The following is a 20,489-nucleotide window of genomic DNA, read 5'->3' as shown; positions in this document are numbered from 1 at the left end:
GAATTTATATATTCTAGTAGGATGGGAATAGAGACCGCTGGGTCAGCTAGACAGACAAGGAGGTCCTCCGTGTACAGAGTCACGCGGGTCTCAATATTGCCCAACTTAATACCTTTAATATGTGTGTGGCCCCTAATGCCAATTGCCAGGGGCTCCAGCGCTATGTTAAACAGCAGGGGAGACAACGGGTCCCCTTGGCGAACACCACACTGCAGAGAGAACCGATTGGATTTATCCTCATTTGTGAGAATGAAGGATTTTGGATTAGTATATAATATTTTGACCCATTCTATAAAAGTGTCGCCGAATCCAAATTTCTTGAGTGTTGCAATTAGATAGGGCCACTCTATCATATCGAATGCCTTGTGGGCATCTAGGGACAGTATAGCAGCTCTATCATCTTTCCCATAACTGGCATATAAAATATTGAGAATTTTGTGGACATTACAGAAGGAGTAGCTGTCTGGAATAAATCCCGTTTGGTCCGGGTGAATGATATTTACTATATGCTAACCGAGCCGATTTGCTAACACTTCTGTAATTATTTTCAGATCATAAATCAGCAGTGCAGTGGGCCTATAGCTTCCAGGGTCCGTTTCATCTTATCTTTTTTTTTTAATAAAACACAGATATTTGCTTCACTGAGAGAGGGTGGGAGCCTCTTGTTTTTAAAGGTATCCCGAACCATTCTCAGCGAAGTTGGTGTAAGGACATCACGGAAGGCCTTGTAGAACTCTGGCCTGAACCCGTCCGGTCCAGCTGCCTTACCAGTGGGAAATGCTTTGATGGCACCCTGTAACTCAGATAGCGAAAAATCCAAATCCAAATTCTCCCTGAAAGCTGCATCTAATTGTGGGAAGTGAAGCGGATCAAAAACCTTATCAAAATCTTCCTGTGTAGCTGTTGATTTGGAGGTGTAAATTTCTGAACAGAACTCACTAAATCGTTTGTTAATATCCTTTAAGTCCATAAGCATCAGGCCAGATTTGGATTTTATTTTGTAAGTGGCTCATTTTGCTTGTTCTCCTTTTAACTGCCTTGCCAATAACTTCTGTGGTTTGTCACCAAACTCAAAATGTTTAAGTTTAAGTAGTATGTTGCCAATTTGTTCCCCTAGAATGGAGTTGTATTTGTATTTTAATTTGAGAATGTTATTATAACCTAATTGGAACAAAGAGTTTCTGTAAGCCTGTTCAACCGCTAATAATTCTTTCTCAATCATTTCCAATCGACCTCGCTTAGCCCTTTTCAGTGTTGTTTCATAAGAAATAATTTGTCCTCTGATATACACTTTTCCCACAAAGTGTTGAGTCATTCACCTCGCGGTTGTCGTTGGTCTCAAGGAACTGCGAGATGTGCGTCATAACGTATTCTTTAAATGCCTGATCCTTGAGCAAAAAGGGATTAAAGCGCCAGTTATAGGCTTGCTTAGGGAGGGACAGTTGAAGATTAAGATTCACAGGACTATGGTCAGATATTATTATGCTGTGATATTTGGTGTGGTCAATATTAGACATTAATCTGGAGTCGATTAAAAAATAATCGATTGTGTATATGATCTGTGTACATGAGAATAAAAAGAATAATCACGGTTAGATGGGTGTTGTAGTCTCCAAATATCCACCACATTTCTTCGACTTCATCAAATTGTTAAGAGTTTGCACAGCAAGAATATTGGGTGGGGGGGGGGGGCCAGAGGAGAGCTTATCTAAATACGGGTCCAGGTAGCAATTAAAGACACCCCCGATCAATATGTGGCTTGAATCGTTATCTGGAATCAAGTCAAACACCTTACGGAAAAAACCTGGATCGTCCGAGTTCGGCCCGTAAACGTTTACCAGTGTAATGGGAAGTAAATTGATATGCCCAGTTAAAATTATAAACCTGCCATTTGAATCATTTGTGGATGAATGAAAACGAAAAGGCACAGTCTTACGGAAGAGAATGGCAACGCCTCTGGCTTTGGATGTGAAAGGTGCCTGATAGACCTGTGAAATCCAATTAGCCCTGAGTTTCCTATGCTGAATGGCTTTAATGTAAGTTCCTTGTAAGAATATAATGTCAGATGTCAATTACTTCAAATGTGCGAAATCTTTACCTCGCTTTCTTGGGTGAAACCTGTACACATGTCCTGCACCTTCCTCATTTTTCCCCAGAAACACATGCCATTGCTGCTCTGCTGACATCCATGCCAGCAGCTCTTTCCAATTTACTTTAGCCAACTCTTCTCTCATTCCACTATAATTTCCCCTACTCCACTGAAATACTGCTACGTCATACTTTACTTTCTCCCCATCAAATTTCAAGTTGAACTCAATCATATTGTGATCACTGGTTCCTAAGGGCTCTTTTACCTTAAGCTCCCTAATCGCCTCCAGTTCATTACATAACCCCCAATCCAGTATAACTGATCCCCTAGTATGCTCAACGACAAACTGTTCTGAAAAGCCATCTCATAGGCATTCAACTCACTCTCTTGAGATCCATTACCAACCTGATTTTCCCAATCAACCTGAATGTTAAAATCTCCCATTACTATCATAACACTGCCCTTTTGACACGCCTTTTCTATTTCCTGTGGTAATCTGTGGTCCACCTCCCAGTTCTGTTGGAAGGGCTATATATAAACTGCCATTCTTTTATTTTTATTCTTGCAGTTTCTTAACACAATCCACAAGGATTCAATGTCTTCCAATCCTATGTCACATCTTTCTACTGATTTGATGCCATTCTTTACCAGTAGAGCCACATCTCCTCCTCTGCCTACCTTCCTATCCCTCTGCAACTTTGGACATTCAGCTCTCAACTACAACCATCCCTCAGCCACAATTCAGTGACAGCCATAACATCATACCTGGCAACCTGTAATGGTGCAACAAGATCATCCACCTAATTCTTTTATACTTTGCACATTGAGATACAACACATTGAGTACCGTATTTGCTACCCTTTTTGATTTTGCATCCCTAAGGTAGTGATACTCACCCTGTTGGCTGCGACTATGTCCCATCAGCTGCCTGCCCTTCCTGACAGTGTGACTGCACGCTATCTTTACTTTCTTACCATCTGTCCTTTCCTGAGTCCCATCACTCCAGTTTCCACCCCCTGCCAAATTAGTTTAAACCCTCCCCAGCAGCTCTAACAAACCTGCCCACTAGAATACTGGTCCCCCTCGGGTTCAGGTGCAACCCATCACTTTTGAACAGACCACATCTCCTTCAGAAGAGATTCCAATAATCCAAGAATCTGAAGCCTTGCCCCTGCATCAGCTTCTCAGCCACGTGTTTATCTGCCAAATCATCCTGTTTCTACCCTCACTGGTGTGAGGCACAGGCAGTAATCCAGAAATTCCTACCCTGGAGGTCCTGCTTCTTAGCTTTCTGCCTAGCTCTCTAAAGTCTCTTTTCAAGACCACTCTGCTTTTCCTTCCTATGTCATTAGTACCAATAAGTACCAAGACATCTGGCTAATAGATTAACCTAATGCTGCAGATTCCCTTGAAATTGTTGGTTTGCAGAAGAATCAAGGTGGAGTTGATGGGCATGTTTGAGATTGCCAGGAATTAGATAAGAAATGTTGCTCTGAGGGACAGCATAAACAAGATGGGAAAATACGAAAAATATGAGAATATGATAAATAGACCCAATAGTAAAATAGTTTTAGGACAGCCAGTGTGGCATCATGGTTTGAAAATAAAACTAACAGAATTAAGAGATTAGTGCAAGCTACATGGAAAAGTAATTGATATGTTTAAATAAAACCTGGTAGAATATTGTGCATTGAGCTCATGTCACTCAGCACTGATCCTGTGGATCGGCTAGTAATACTGTCTTTATATCTCTGGAACATTACATTGCAGATGATTTTATCTATGACTTGTCCCCAACAGAAACACAGGTAACAGGAGATGTCACCTCCCTGCTAAAATTATATCTTCTCTCCTGGCTATCTAATTGATCACGTTCAAACAGCATCAAAAGGCTTGCCACATCATCTTTATGGAGAACTCTCAAAGCAAATGCCTTAACAGAAGTCAAAGATGAGCAAGTGATCAGAAAAAAATTACTCAAGAATGACCTCAAAACTTTATATCTTTCATCCGATAAAATCTGTGTGTGAAGCACATTCCTTTGTTTTTTCATTCTTTGACTGTCAAAACTAAACCACCAGACGATCTCATTTGCAGCTTACCCCATAGCAACATTCATTTCAAGTTACTGGATATTCCCTTCGTCCTATCCATTCCTTCCCCTCCCCCCCCACCCCACTCATATAGTAAAAGCAGGAAAGATATGATAAATACACAGCCTATATGAAGTAGAAATACTTCTCTACAATCATTGCCACACTGTTCTCCATAGCGAAAATCTCACACAAGCGCTCTCAGCAGAAACACTCTCCAGTAACCTTTAAGCTATGAAGCTGCCAAATCATACCAAATAATGCATAAAAATGCACAGCCTTTACAAAGTAGAAATAATGTATGTACAGTGTAGTATCATTTACTGGAATCGGGAAGACAGTGAGCACACTGATGATGGTGTGTTAGGCTAAGTCGGAGGTTGGGGTGGTGCAGTGGTCCCCAACCTTCGGGCAGGAACCGATACCGATCCGTGAAGAATACAGTGGTACAGTGGTACAGAGGCAATCGCCTCTGATCTGGGACAACAATTACATGCCCGGCGGCACCTAATTAATTAGCTTGTTTATTTTGGCTTTTTTCTTAAAGATGCGTTGGGTGCGTCCCCGCTACTGCAGCAATGTATCAGTCCGCGGCCCAGGGATTGGGGTGGTGGGACACTGGGGTGTCATCTCATCATTGTCTGTTTCCATCAGGGCAGGCAGGTCATCTTCTTCATGTCTGCTTGCCTCGATGTCAAAGGTTGAGGTTCGTCATCTGCTGTGGCTGATGTAAAAGGCTTGAAAAACGACAGTATGCTTGACTGCCAGCCTCGCACAATTTTCTATCATACAGTTCTTTGTAAGGACTCAAACCATCTTGCAAATATGCCCTAAACCAACGTACCCTTTCAAAATTAAAGTCGTATTTTATCATTGCAGCAAAAATCTCACGCAGTTGCTTCACGTTCAGTTTCTGGATGACTCCACTTTTGGTCCGTTCGCTACTGCATTTGGTTTTGATTGTTATCCTTTTCTCTTCCAATTGCATCAGCTCTTCATCTATCAGTTCTTGGTCATGGGATGCTAAAACCTCTTCAACATCATCTTCGTCAACTTCCACAAGCCAAACTCACTTTGTCCTTACTTCATTCACCACGATCGAAACGCTTAATTATGTCTAGTTTTATGCTAAGTGTAACACCCTTACGAGCTCTTTTAGGCTTTTCCGATACCTTAGAACTCATTTTGCAAACAGATGCTCACAGGCACATGTTTAAGCAATGCCGGCTAGAATGCAGTTCTGAATCTGGGGGAGGAGCGGCTGCTCGGGGCGCGCGCTGCCTTTTATTGTGTGTTGCTTTTTTCGCGTGCCTTTTTTCATAACAGTGAAAACACCTTCTGTTAGCGAAAACACGTAAATAATGTAGGTCTTTCGTAACAGTGAGGTTTCGTAAAGTGAACGCTCGAAAAGTGGGGGACACCTGTAATGCCTCAGCATTATCTCATTTTTATATTCCATTCCCCATGAACTAAATGACAACATTGCATTTGCCTTCTTTACCACAGACTTAACCCGCAAGTTAACTTTCTGGGAGTCTTGCATGAGCACTCCCAAGTCCCTCTGCACCTCTGATGTTTGAACCTTCTGCCCATTTAGATATTAGTCCGCACTACAGTTCCTTTAACTAAAATGCATTATCGTACATTTCCCAACACTGTATTCCATTTGCCACTTATTTGCCCATTCTTCCAATTTGTATAAGTCCTGCTGCACTTGCATTGCTTCCTCAGTACTACCTACCCCTCCGCCTATCTTCGTATCATCCGCAAACTTTACCAGAATGTCATCAATTCCATGATCTAAGTCACTGACAAACAATGTGAAAAGTAGCAGTCCCAATACTGACCGAAGAGACACCACTAGTCATTGGCAGCCAACCAGAAAAAGTCCCTTTTATTCCCACTCGCTGCCTTCTGTCTGTCAGCTATCCCACTATCCATGCCAGTATCTTTCCTGTAATGCCACAGGATTTTATCTTGTTAGGCAACCTCATTGTGGCACCTTATCAAATGCCTTCTGAAATGACATCATGCATCAAGTAAATGACATCACTGCATCTCCTTTGTCCACCCTGCTTGTCACTTTCTCGAAAGACTAACAGGTTTGTCTGGCAAGATTTCCCTTTACAGAAACCATGCTGACTTTGACTTATTTTATCATTAGTCTCCAAGTACCCCGAGACCTCATCCTTAATAGACTCAAACACTTTCCCAACCACTAAGGTTAGGTTTACTGGCCTATAATTTCTTTTCTTTTGCCTTCCTCCCTTCTTAAAGAATGGAGTGACATTTGCGATCTTCCAGTCCTCTGGGACCATGCCAGAATCAAGTGATTCTTGAAAGATTATGACCAATGCATCCGTTATCTCTTTAAACACCTCTCACAGGATTCTTGGATGTAGTCATCTGGTCCAGGTGACTTGTCCACCTCAAGACCTTTGAGTTTGCCTCGCACTTTTTCCTTTGTAAGAGCAATGGCACTCACTCCTGTTCCTGATACTCACGGACCTCTGGCACACTGCGAGTGAAGACTGACGCAAAGTATCCATTTAAGTTCATCTGCCATTTCTTTTCTCCCCATTACTACTGCACCAGCATCATTTTTCTTGTGGTCCAATACCAACCCTCACCTTCCTTTTACTCTTTATATAACTGAAAACGTTTTAGTATCCTGCTTTATACTATTGGCTAGTTTGACTTCATATTTCATCTTTTCCTTTCTTATAGCTTTTTTAGTTACCTTTTGTTGGATTTTAAAAGCTTCCCATCATCCAACTTCCCACTTACTTTTGCTACCTTATATGCCCTTTCCTTGGCTTTTATGCAGTGTTTAACTTCCCTTGTCAACCACAGTTGCCTACCCCTGCCACTTGGGAACAACTTCTACTGTGGAGCATATCTATACTGCGCCTTGTGAACTATTCCCAGAAACTTCAGCCACCTCTGCCCTGATGTCATTCCTGCCATCAGAGCCTCCTCTATTCCACCTGGGCAAGCTCCTCTTTCATGCCTCTGTAATTCCCCTTATTCCATTGCGATACTGATACATGTGACTTATGCTTCTCCCTCTCAAATTACACTATGAATTCAATCATATTATGACCACTGCCTCCTCAGGGTTCCTTTATGTTAAGCTCCCTAATAAGATCTGGGTTATTACACAACACCCAATCTAAGATAGTCTTTCCCCGAGTAACCTCAAGCTGCTCTAAAAAGCCACCTCACAGGCATTCAAAAAACGCTCTTGTGATCTGACAATGGCCTGATTTTCCCAATCTCCCTGCATATTGAAGTCCTCCATTACAATTGTGACATTACCCTTATTACATGCCTTTTTCAGCTCCCTTTGCAAACTCAACCCCACATCTTGGTTACTACTTGGAGGCCTAGATATGATTCCCATAATGGTTTTTACACCCTTGCAGTTTCTTAACTCCACCCACAAAGATTCAACATTCTCTGGCCCTATGTTACCTCTTTCTAAAGGTGTATTTCCATCCCTTACCAGTAGAGCAACACCACCTCCTATGCCGTCCTGCTTGTCCTTTTGATACAAATGATCTCTTTTAATGTTAAGCTCCCAACTATGGCCTTCCTTCAGCCACGACTCAGTGATGCTCACAACTTCACACTGACCAATCTCTAATTTCACCATGGTTAGCTGTCCTCTGCTATTAGATCCCTCCTTCTTCAGCCCTTTACCTGTTCCACCTGTCAACTCCCAGCTTCTTCCACCCTCACCTGGTCTCACCTCTACCTTGCACTTGCCAGCTTGTAGTCCTTTCCTCCCCCCCACCGCCCCCCCCATGTTCTGCACTCTTCCTTTCCAGTCCTGATAGGATTTCAGCCTGAAAAATCAACTGTTTATTCCCCTCCATAGTTGCTGCTGACTTGTTGACTTCCTCCAGCTCAAAATGGAACCAATACTATTTTTTTTTTAAATAGCTTTCACTGATCAATACGTTGACCTACCTATTGATATCGGATCTGATTGTCCGATATCCAAGTTAAGCTAAACAAGTATTTCTCAACCATTAACTACACGGTGATAACTGTTCTTTAACTTCAATGTTGAAACCCAGCCAGATATTCAGCAACTTCTCAAGTTTACCTCAAGGAGCTCCTGCAGATTTCTGAATTTGTTCTTTTAGAATAAGGATGCTCTGTCTCTGTTCTGGGGGTAGCATGGCAATCTGCTCTGGAGTCAACTGGAGAACCTGCATGATCAATGCAGCCTAGACCAAACAGAAGAAGAAACAGTGTCAAAAGGAAACAAAATTATTTCTACTTTATAGTTCCCTTAATTATGTAGAAAGTAATGAATGAACAAAAATATTTGGCCCTTCAAGCCATTTCTTTTGGAGAAAATATAAAGAAAAATACACAGCAGTTTACCCACATTTTCAGCTAACAGTTTAAACAAATTTTGAAATTCAGAAAAGTGGTTTAAGATGTTTTGAAATACTTTACAATGAAAAATAAATATGAAATTTTACCTTCTATGTGCAATCTATTAAACTAACTAAAGCTCCGTGTGGTGCAAAATTAAACACACACAGGCTTTGTGGTCCATCAGAAATCTATAGTATAGATGTTATGCAGGGAGCACACTGGGCTAATCTGATCTTCTGATCATGAATCCAAATATAGTTCCACATTGTCTCTAGGTCAAGATGTAACATTCTGTTCAATGTGAATCTCTTAGCTTAAAATGGGTATAAGACTGGAGAGTACCGATACGTGGCTTCATAACGTTAGGGTACTGCGCTGGAAGGTGCACATCTGTCACAGTATTAACACTGCACTACAGCAATGGAGAGCACAGATCGCTATAAAATTGCTACAGTTCTAGTAGTGAGTTATCTGTTATGATACAACTGCATTGCAGTGCTGGTTGGCACAGGTCAGACATATTACAATACTACAGAACAATACTGGCGAACATAGATCACCATAACCCTAGTGGACTGACTGGCAAATATATTTGGGCTATGCCAGATATTGCTGTGATAGAGCCACAGTGAAGTGACCTGGGGTAAGCAGAGTAGGCAGTGAGCAGTCCACCATGGATGCAATGAGGGAAGAGCCAAGGCATGCTTCTTATATAAGCTCCTTGGTCTTAAAATAAAAGTGATTCTTAAAAGTTCAAAGTAAATTTATTGTCATAATTCACTTGCCTATTTCATGCCTAATTTGCCAAAAGTATCAAAGTATATATCGCCATATACAACCCTTAGTTTATCTTGCAGGCATACTCAACAAAATCCAAATAATAATAAAACAGAAGCAATGAAAGCCCGTACCAACTTGGGCATTCAACTTGTGTGTAAAAAATAATAAACTGTGCAAACACAAAAAGAGAGAAATAATAATAACAATAAATAAATAAATAAATAAGCAATAAATATTAAGAACATGAGATGAAGCTCTTGAAAGTAAGTCCCTATATTGTGGGAACATTTCACTGACAGGGCAAGTGAAGTTGAGTGAAGTTATCCCCTTTGGTTCAAGAGCCTGATGGCTGAGGGGTAATAACTTTTCCTGAACCCGGTGTTGAATCCTGAGGTCCTCTGCAATGATCACTGAGGAATTTAAAGTTGTTGACCCTCTCCATCTCTGATCCTCCAGTGAGGACTGGCTCATGGACCTCTAGTTTCCTCCTCCTGAAGTCAATAATCAGCTCCTTGGTCTTTGACATGTGAGTAAGGAGTTGTTGTTATGGCACTACTCTACCAGATTTCCTGTATGCTGCTTTGTCACCACCTTTGAATTGGCCTGCGACAGTAGAGTCATCAGCAAACTTCAAGTGCAAAGCAAGTAGAGCAGGGGGCTGAGTACACAGCCCGACGGAGATTGTGGAGAAGATGTTGGTGCCAATCCAAACCGACTTGGGTCTGCAAATGAGGAAATCGAGGATCCAATTGCAGAATTAGGTATCGAGGCCAAAGTCAAAGATTTTTTGGGTTTTAAATCAGGCTCCGATGCAAAGTAAGTTGTGAATCACTAACTGCCCTAGGTGAACTTTTCAATGCTGAAAGCTAACAGGAGTATTAATCATAATTCACCTGCCTGTTTCATTCCTAATTTGTGAAAAGCATCAAAATGGTTACACTATTTTTCTATTCAATATCTTTATTTAGGGCCATGTCTCATGCAACTGTTCAATCAGCTGTTAGGCAATGAGGAATAGTCCAATGTATTTTATCTTCAGTATTCTCCCTACACAGAAAACTGCCTGTCCCAATTCCTGTCACTCAAGTTTATGTGTTGACCATAGATCAGAAAAGTTGAACCAAAACAAAATGCAGCACATCCTGGACAAAATTGGCAAAGAGATTTGATTTATGTAACAATGATCATTAATTTGAAACAAAAAACTTTTTAATGAAAATTAAGTCAATGTAATTTGTGCTTGGTTCCTAAGATTGTCAAAGCCAGGGTGGTAGTGGGGATAAGCTCCCACTACCTATAAAGTGCTCCAAATGGGGTGCAACTCTTGCCCTTCACATATGGCTTAGCTACTAGGCCTGGCGGAACTGTTTCTACTGACAATAGAAGGGGCAAAGGTGGACTACTGGCACCTCAAAACCAGTTGCTTCGGGCAGGTGGGGCTCATCAGCTTTGGACGGCAGCCCGTCTAGAAGGAAAACTCTGATTTTAAACCTCTGCTGCCTTGTGGCCACACCCATGCATGGGAAAGACTTCAGGAGTAAACCAGAGCTGGTGTCCCTAAGGCAGTTTAATGTTGTTTACAACTTCACTCTGGCAACCTCTGCGACAACACTGGTGCTAAGCTGTATCGGCGCTTGCCCTTCCCTTGGATTACATCAGTGTTGTGGAGAGAGGGAGCCCACTGCATGGGCAACAGCCATTCTTCAAATCTTCCTGCCCAGGCTCGTGCCTTGGAAAGGACAGTCCACCAGAGGTGCAAACCCGTGATCCCCTGGGATCGACAGCTGCCTACTAAATTTGTGCCTGCCCTTAGTTTCACTAACCTTTTCATGGTCTTGAGGTGTCACTTGAGTCTGGGCAGGACTGAATCCTCCAGGCTGACCTCCAGCCACGGGGTGAGCAGGACCCTGATAGGCATAAACGCAATACACACAGGTTATCAATGTGTCTAAACATATGTTTAAGGTATTTTCAGAAATTCCTTAGCACAATGTCGACCAGAAACAAGCAAGAACCTTGTGTTACCTAATCAGTCATTATCTACACCAAGAAAACAGGTTCTGAGCATTATAAATAACCAGATCACGTATTATACTTAGAATTAAAATTCCTCCATTCCAGTATCTATGGAAATCAAAGCACCAAATCATAGCAGGTAAATTTGAATACTCTGCAGTTATGAACACAGCCCAGTCCCACCATGCAAACCAGCCTCCCTTCTATTAACTCTGACTATACTTCTTGCTGCCTCACGAAAATGTAATCAAGGAATCTCCCACTCCATTCATTCTCTCCTCTAGTCACTCCCAATGGGAAAAAGATAGAAAATACAAAAGTTTAAAAGCATGTACCACTAGATTCAAGGACTCTCATGATGTGGGATAGAAGTCCTCTCATGCTCTAAAGGTGAATTTTTAAACTCAAGATCTACCTTATCACGACTCAGATGAGAAAATCTACAGATGCCAGAAATCCAAGCAACACACACAAAATGCTGGAAGAACACAACAGGCCAAGCAGCATCTATGGAGAAGTGTAAACAGTCTCAGCCTGAAACGTCAACTGTATATTCTTTTCCATAGCTGCTGCCTGGCCTGCTGTATTCTTCCAGCACTTTTGTGTGTGTTGCATGATCCTTGTACTTTGTTTACTGGCACTGTGCTTTCTCCTTAACTGTAATGCTATATTTTCCAAACTCTTTGATTTTTACTGCCTCATTGCACTTGTGTATGGCATCATCTGCTTGAATGGCACACATAACGATTTTCACTGTATCTTGGTATATGTGTAAATGAACCAACACTATATGATACCATCCATTGCTACAATTAATTGAAAAATATCGTTCCTTGCGGAGGATTATGTGTTGACAGATTCAATGCCACAACTTGGAGTCAACTGTTCATACAAAGGGAACAAAAACAACTTTTTACCTGAATTTGCACAATTCCTAACAAAAACAAAAGCCTTTAAGAGTAAGGGCAAAAGAAAATCTAAAGGCAGTATCTTAAACTGTGTATATAGAAGTTTGTCTCTTAGAAGTGACAAGGTCATTGCTTGAGATCAAAGATATAACAAATTAGGACAAATAAAACAGAATAATTTCTTTTAAAACTGTTTTCACTGATTGTGATTTGATTGTCAAATATTTAAACTAACCTCTTTGAGCTCCTTTTTATAATATAGAGATCACAGTCACACAAACTGCTACATGAATAGACTAGAGTGAATTTACAGTTTTTCAATAGTTTCTGGCCTCATCAAACCAACCATGTGACAATGCTTGTACATTCATGGGATGTGTACATTATTGCAATATTGGATTATCCATTCTAAATTACGATGAGATCAGGAGGCAGTAAAAATCACTTTTAGACCTGCTATTTCATGAGGCAGATATGGCAGGGACGTCATATTACCCGTTTCAAAATATGAGCGAGTGTTACAATAATCTGATAGCTTTACAATTACTACCACTGCCACCAGTCTTTTTTTTTCATCTCAGAATTACTTAATTTACTTGAATTTGAAAGCTCCAGCTGCTGTGGCATGTTTTAGACACACACCTCATAATCAGGTGCTGTTGAAATTTTCAAAATCAGGTTGCAAGTAGAGACTAAAGAAATTATTATAGTACCATGAACAAAAGAAATAGAGGTGATATTAAGAGCACCCATAAATTTGTGGAGTTAATCTGGAATGATAATGCTGAAGATGGTTGAGTAGCTCATCACTAAATATACTGTGTGATACCATAATTCTCATCAATAAAAGAATAGCCCCAAGATTCTAATTCAGACATGCACAGGCATTCCACATCCCGATGAGAAGCAACAGAACCCAGGACCTTTTCCTATTTTTGCCTATCTGTTATCTACATAAAGAGGGGATTGAAGGAGTATAAATAACTACCTCAGCAGTAAGGGAGGTTTAAAAAAATGAAGTCGGACAAAAGTATTAATGATTCCAAGTAAACATTCTATCGAGGCAGAATTAATTTTAATAGTATTTTCTAACATAAATCAGCATAATTTGATTTTTGTTTTACCTGTCGAGGTGGAACAGGTTGCTGTGATCCCTGAGGCCCACTCTGCCCTATCTGATGTGTACCTGGGCCTTGAACCGGTATTCCTGCTGCCATTGGTCCTCTGGGATTTGAGACTGGGCCTTGGTTTGGCCCTGGACCCGGACCTGGACCAGGACCTGGGCCTGGGCCAGGGCCTCTGATGTCAATACCTCTTGAATCAATTCCTCTGGGATCTCTCGCACCTAAATACAAATTTAAATTAAATACAGATGTTTAGTTTTACTTTCAATAGGTTGAGAGTACTAATATCTATGGCTATCATTGCTTCATTATAAACCTTTATATATTTAAATAGTTTTGTTTCCATAATCTAAGTAACTTTCCACATTAAATATGCTCATTATTTTCCATACATTGTAATTAAGCACAAAAATGGAACTGAAACCCAAAGGTCACTGATATGAATCACTATCTTTTTTCTTTACAGATAATGCCTAACCTCTGACATTGCATACATTTTGAAATGAAGTGGAAACTGTACTGACCTTTTTCTATTTTTTTCTCTTATTGCTACAGTCAAAGCAACATTTAACAGAGGAAACATTCAAATCTGTACACAATTTGTCTTCAAGTGCTGTTTCCCATAAAAGCAATCAGCAAACCTAGTTTGCATTCTTCTAAATAAAGTTATTATTTTTCCCGTCCATCAGAATCAAATCAAATAACCTGCTCTGACCATATGACACCTTTTCAACATTGCAATGGAATATCAACCCAAGTCCTACTGCAAGAATAACACATTTAAATTTAAAGGCATCCGATAGTCTTGCGAGACCATGGATCTGCGCCTGGAAAGTCTTCACTCTCCAGGGTGCAGGCCTGGGCAAGGTTGTATGGAAGACTGGCAGTTGCCCATGCTGCAAGTCTCCCCTCTCCATGACACCGATGATGTCCAAGGGAAGGGCATTAGGACCCATACAGCTTGGCTTCAGTGTCGTCGCAGAGCACTGTGTGATTAAGTGCCTTGATCAAGGACACAACACGGTGCCTCGGCTGGGGCTCGAACTCCCAACCTTCAGATCGCTAGTCGAACGCCTTAACCAACTGGCCATGTGCCCACATATTATCAACAGCGTTAAGCGGACACCTGCAGCTATCCTGTTATCAAGATAGAGAACCTCAGTGTTCCAGAGGTTTAGAGGACAACAAATTGATAGTTTTAAAAGACAGATTGATTTCAGATTATGGATTGAAGGACCTCACTTTTCTTTTAAAAAAAGCATGTTGTTATTTCAAATATTCAACTCTAAATTCAAGATCTAGGAATTGCAGAATAGTAGATATTCCTCAGCATATGCATCTCCATATTTGTCTTTCCTGTACTCACAAACTCACTAGCTGCTCTTTGGAGTTTTGAAAAAAAATGCTGACATTGAATTCTTGGAATACAAAGACAGTGTGAACTTGCTTTAATTCTCTACCACTTAAGATGAGGAAATTGTCAGCTGAAATTGTTTTTGCCCTAGGACAATTTTTCACAGGTCCATTTATTTCAAAGCAGAGGAATGCTTGCAAGGAATAAATAATTAATTTGCTTTCTTTACTCCAAAATAATTGATTTTAGTTCAATATTTAATTATTTAATTCTGTTGTTTAGCTTTTGTATATTTTATAGCCTTAATTGTTTAAAGGTACAATTTTTGAATACTTGAAACTACCAAAAGCAATCAAAGACATTGATAGTTCCAATAGAAAATCCCGAGGATGTAGCTTAGGGCAATCAGCTTTTCTTAGCTGTGTTACTAATAGGAATTTCCTGGCCCATACACATGCTAGCATTATTTTCTGCAAAGGCTTGTCCTTCAGGTATGAGTTAGCAGCAAGTTAACATTGTCAGCTTGCAGTTGCCTCAAAGTTTGGTGGTGACTTTTCCTGACCCAGCACCATAGGTTTTCCATACCTCTGCATGACTTGATTGGTATTGAATTTTAGAATCACTTAATTATGTAGAATCATAGGATGAACATCCATGCTACTGAAAAGTGGTTTGGAAAATTGATTTTTTTTCATCCCTATCAACATCAGAACTGCAAATCCAGTTACCAAATCTGTTGGCTTGCATGCACCCTGTTTCAAATTCTTGTTCAAAATTTCTAGCAAGGTAGACACCTTCAGAAAAATCTCAAATGAGAACTCAATCACGGAGATGATACTAATGAGTGAAAGAGCAGATATAATGCAAATTAGCATCTATCCATGGAACAGGGCTCAACCTGCTTCTAAGGAAACAAACATTGGCCAATACATCAGCCTCTATCCCTCTGAGACAAACTAAAACTCCACAATCAGCTCACTGACATTACATCAAGATCACTTGTTTAACAACCTGATACAGTCAGTGATTACAAAGAATGAAGTGATCTCATTTAACAAGTCTACAATGTAACAGCTTTCCTGATATCCAGTAACACTACCACAATGAACTGTGACTACGCATCCACTGCTAAAGAGACACAATTTAAAATCTGGAATTCAGCAAGCCATATATTGCTATTCATTAGATTTCAGTTTGTTCTGTAGCATCTTAATAAAGATGTCGATTCTATAAAACAGGTAATAATTCTTTAATCAGTGTAGTTGTTTCCTTATACACCTTGACAATATAGAACAGCATAGTACTAACCCTTTGGCCCACAATGTTGTGCCGACTTTAAACTACTCCACGATCAATCTAGCCCTTTCTTCACACACGGTCCTCTATTTTTTCTTTTATTCACGTGTCTAAGAGTCTCAAAGTATCTGCCTCTACCATGCTGAGCAGCATGTTCCTCATTCCCCCACCCCCAATTCTTTCCTCCCAACACCTTAGTTATGCCCTTTTGTTTTCTGCCGTCGACTTGATCTATGCCTCTTATCATCTTGTACACCTCTGTCAAGTCATCCCTCACCCTCCTTAGCTCACTGAACCTATCATCATGAAACATGCATTTTAATGCCTGCACATCCTGGTAAATCTCCTCTGCACCCTTCTCGAGTTTCCACATCCTTACTATGTTGAAGGAACCGGAACTGTACAAAACACTCCTTGTGTAACTAGTTTTATAAAGTTGCAACTTTACCTCGTGGCTCTTAAATTGAATCCCCCAGCTAATGAAGGCCAAACACACCATACACGTTCTTAACCACCCTATGAATCTGTGCTGCAACTTTAAGGGATCTATGGATGTGAACCTCAAGATTCAACTGTTCCTCCACACAGTTACAAATTCCGCCATTAACCCTGTATTCTGCCTTCACGTTGAACCTTGCAAATTAAACTCAATCTGTCACTTCTCAGCCCAGCTCTGCATCCCGGTTTTTTTTTTCAGAAATGGAGAAACACAGCAGTCTTCCTCTTCAGTATATCAACAGACATTAAAGGACTACCGTACCAATACAACATTCCCTCTCAATTTTTTTTTTACAGCTGCATGGACCTATCATTGCTCTCAGCAGGAAAGTTTTACACAACCTGAAAACTGAGCAGCACTTTAATAAGATATTGTATAAAAAGAAAATTCCAGCTGCACAGCACCTCACAGCTTAGAGGGAACAGTGACCAATAACCTGGGAACCATTGTAGAATCCAGCCAACAACCATCTCTTTTTTGTACTAGATAAAAATTTGTAGGTGAAAAATTTTTTAAATGGTAATATGTTAGCTGCATACATAATTGATTCTTTATTAGCCTTTCAAGTCTATAGCCTCCAAACATTTGGGCTAGAAACATAATTACATTTTATTGGCAAAAATACAAAAAAAGGACTGTTGAGATAGAATATTACATTGTCAATTCACACTTTCATTGTTCTGGTATATATTTAATTCATGAAGTGGTTTAAATGCAACCAAATGTAACAACATTTAAATCAGTTTATTGTACAATTAAGAGCATCAATAATAGAACAAGCCCATTCATACCTTCGTATCCATTGAAAGGCAATTCTGTATACCATTCAGCCTGCACCTGGAAGTTTCCGTTTCCCTTTTTAAATGTCTAAAGTTACTCTCAGAGTACAGGTTGTTTGTAAATCCTGAAAAGGACAATGAACCCAAGCCCGATCCTTAAGATATCACACTAGAAAATCAGCATTTATTCCAAAACTATTTATTTGCACTATCCTGTGCTCCTTGCCAGCCAATACACGTAGCAACCTTCGTTAATTCCACCGAAGCTTCCATTTCCTGATAAGCCTCCTGTATGGCAAATTTTCAAGGTAACAATTAAAGGAGATCAGAGTAGTGTGGTTGACGTATATATGGATTCAGAAAAAAAACATACACCGTATACATCAATTACACTATCTTGATCAATTTAAACTGTTAGCTTATGGATTTTTTTGTTAGACACAAGTATTTTGTTACCCTAGTTCTTGCTTATTCTAGATTTAAGTACAGTTTCTGATTATGCTTTTCAATTAGCATTCCCCACAGGTGGCACAGAGTTGAATACATAATTAATACAATAAATGTTAAAATAACAATACTTCCCTTTCAATCTACCTTAACTTTACAGTTCATAACTTTCCTCTCATCTTTAATATTTTACTCATATCATCTGCTCTTACAAGAAATCCTTTGGATTCTCAACCCTACCTTTCTCTTGTTAACTTCTTGTGCACTTCCTCTAAAATGATTAATAAATTTAATGCTGCTGACTTCTTATAATCATTCTGCCTTCCATAACAATTTACAATTAATTCCTGCAGTTTCTATGATCTTCAATTATTAAATCTTGCGCCATACAGACTTGCTCCCAATTGATATTAAGACACTGAAGGCAGAAAGGGTTAAAGCCAAATGAATAAAACAGCAATTAAAGAGCAACACACACAAAATGCTGGAGAAACTTCATCAAGACCAGTCTCTTTTCCATATATGCTTCGTGGCCTGTTAAGTTCCTCCAGCCTTTTGTATGTGCTGCTTTGGATTTCCAGCACTTTAGCAATTAAAGAGAATGACTGAAATTCAAATCTCATTTGTAAAATCTATCATGCTTGGGTTTCAAGCAGGTTTAGTTATATACAGGGGTGCAATAAAGGTTGTGAACCCTGCAGAATTTTCTTTATTTCTGCATAAATATGATCAGATCTTTGCACAAGTCCTAAAATTCAAGACCCTAATTAAATAAATAACAAAAAACATTATACTTTTTCATTTATATATCTGGAAAAGTGATCCAATATTACATGTATTTATTTGCTGGAAAAAGTACGTGAACCTTTGCTTTCAGTAACTGGTGTAACTCCCTTGTACAGCAATAACTTCAACCAATTGTTTTAGTAGCTGATCAGTCCTGCACAGTGGCTTGGAGGAATTTTAGGCCATTCCTCCTTACAAAACTGCTTCAACTCTGGGATGTTGGTGGGCTTCCTTGCATGAACTTCTTGCTTCTGGTCCTTCTACAACATTTCTATAGGATTAAAGTCAGGACTTTCACTTGGCCATTCCAAAACACAAATTTTCTTCTTTTTAAACCATTCTGTTGTTGGATTTACTCTTGCCTTTAGGATCATTGTCTTGTTACATCATCCAACTTCTATTAAGCTTCAGGTGATGGACTGCTACCCCAACATTCTCCTGTAAGGTGTATTGATATAATTTTGAATTTATTGTTCCCTCAATGATTGCAAGCTGTCTAGGTCCTGGGGCAGCAAAGCAACCCAAACCATGATGCTCCTTCCACCATGCTTCACAGTTGGGTCGAGGTTCTGGTGTTGGTGTGCAGTGCCCTTTTTCCTCCAAACGTAGCAATATGCATTTCTGCCAAGAAGTTCAACTTTTGTCTCACCTGTCCACAGAACATTGTCCCAGAAGTATTGTAGAACATCCCAGGTTCTATGTTTTTTTTTGGAGAGTAGTTGTTTCCTCCGTGGTGGTCTTCCATAAACACCATTCTTGTTCAGTGTTTTTCCTTATAGTGGAAATGTGAACAGAGACTTCAGCAAGTTTTAGAGATTTCTTCAGATCTTTTGCTGTTACCTTTGGGTTTTTTTTTTTCACCTCCTTCAGCATTGCATGTTGTGCTCTTGGTATGACCTTTGCAGGATGCCCACTCCTAGAGAGAGTAGCAACAGTACGGAGTTTCCTCTATTTGTAGACAATTTCTCTTACTGTGGACTGAAGAACACTCAGGTCTTTAGAAACACTTTTGTAGCCTTTCCAGCTTCATGCATCTCTACAATTCTACTTGCAAGGATCTCTGAAAGTTGTTTTGATCAAGACATGGTGCACATAAGTAAATCTTTCTTGAGAAGAGCAGGCTCTGTCAGTAACCTGACTTTGTGTCTTTTTTATAGCGCAGGGCACCTCTACAACCCACACCTCCAATCTTATCTCATTGATTGGAATACCTAACTCCAAATAGCTTTTGTAGAAGGCATTACCACAGAGGTTCACATATTTTTTCCAACAAGTACATGTAATATTGGATTATTTTTCTCAATAAATAAATGAACAAGTATAATGTTTTTGTGTTACTTATTTAATTGGGTTCTCTTTATCTAGTTTTAGGATTTGGGTAAAGATCTGATCACGTTTTAGGTCATATTTATGCAGAAATAGAGAAAATTCTACAGGGTTCACAAACTTTCTAGCACTACTGTATTTATACCCTGTTCCCTCTTTTTGAAATGTCTTTTTATACCAGGTTTGGAAGGACACAGCCTTTCTATTTGCCACTAAAGTATGTGAAGTAGAATATTAACATTTGTCTAAATTAACATAGCAGATGATTTGCTATTAGAAGAATCTCATCTGCAAATTCCAACAATTAGGACAAATTCAATTTTACACCATTCGAAAATAAAACAATAAGCAAATGATACAAGTAACCTTCTGAGGAAAACAAACTGCATATGTTTTTGTACAGATTTGTTGGTTTTATTGATCAGAAAAAGAAACCCCGTTCCTATTTTTGAATAGCAATACTATCAGTAATAAGTGCACAATAATATGATAGTAACCCTAGTAATTTAGAACATCCAGTAAAATTATTAAATTAATACTGTTAAGTATAAAAACTGAAACTTGCTCAAAAATAATAAATCACAACTTATTCCTAACAAG

At 39.6% G+C, this 20,489-nt stretch overlaps 1 protein-coding gene across 2 annotated transcripts in view; it reads right to left on the bottom strand.

Moving 5' to 3' along the window:
• cstf2 (cleavage stimulation factor, 3' pre-RNA, subunit 2) overlaps nt 1-20,489 on the bottom strand; it is an 81,058-nt gene that overhangs the window by 4,229 nt on the left and 56,340 nt on the right. For both annotated transcript variants that reach the window (XM_063060665.1, XM_063060664.1), the window contains 3 exons: nt 13,403-13,623; nt 11,178-11,261; nt 8,294-8,417 (listed from right to left, as the gene is read on the bottom strand). In XM_063060665.1, coding sequence (XP_062916735.1) covers nt 8,295-8,417; nt 11,178-11,261; nt 13,403-13,623 — 428 coding nt within the window. In that variant the 3' untranslated portion in view covers nt 8,294. The remainder of the gene's footprint in view (nt 1-8,293; nt 8,418-11,177; nt 11,262-13,402; nt 13,624-20,489) is intronic.

This window comes from Mobula hypostoma, chromosome 10 (genome assembly GCF_963921235.1).
Source record: "Mobula hypostoma chromosome 10, sMobHyp1.1, whole genome shotgun sequence".
In the NCBI taxonomy this organism is placed as follows: domain Eukaryota; kingdom Metazoa; phylum Chordata; class Chondrichthyes; order Myliobatiformes; family Myliobatidae; genus Mobula; species Mobula hypostoma.
This window is presented reverse-complemented; position numbering and strand designations above follow the sequence as displayed.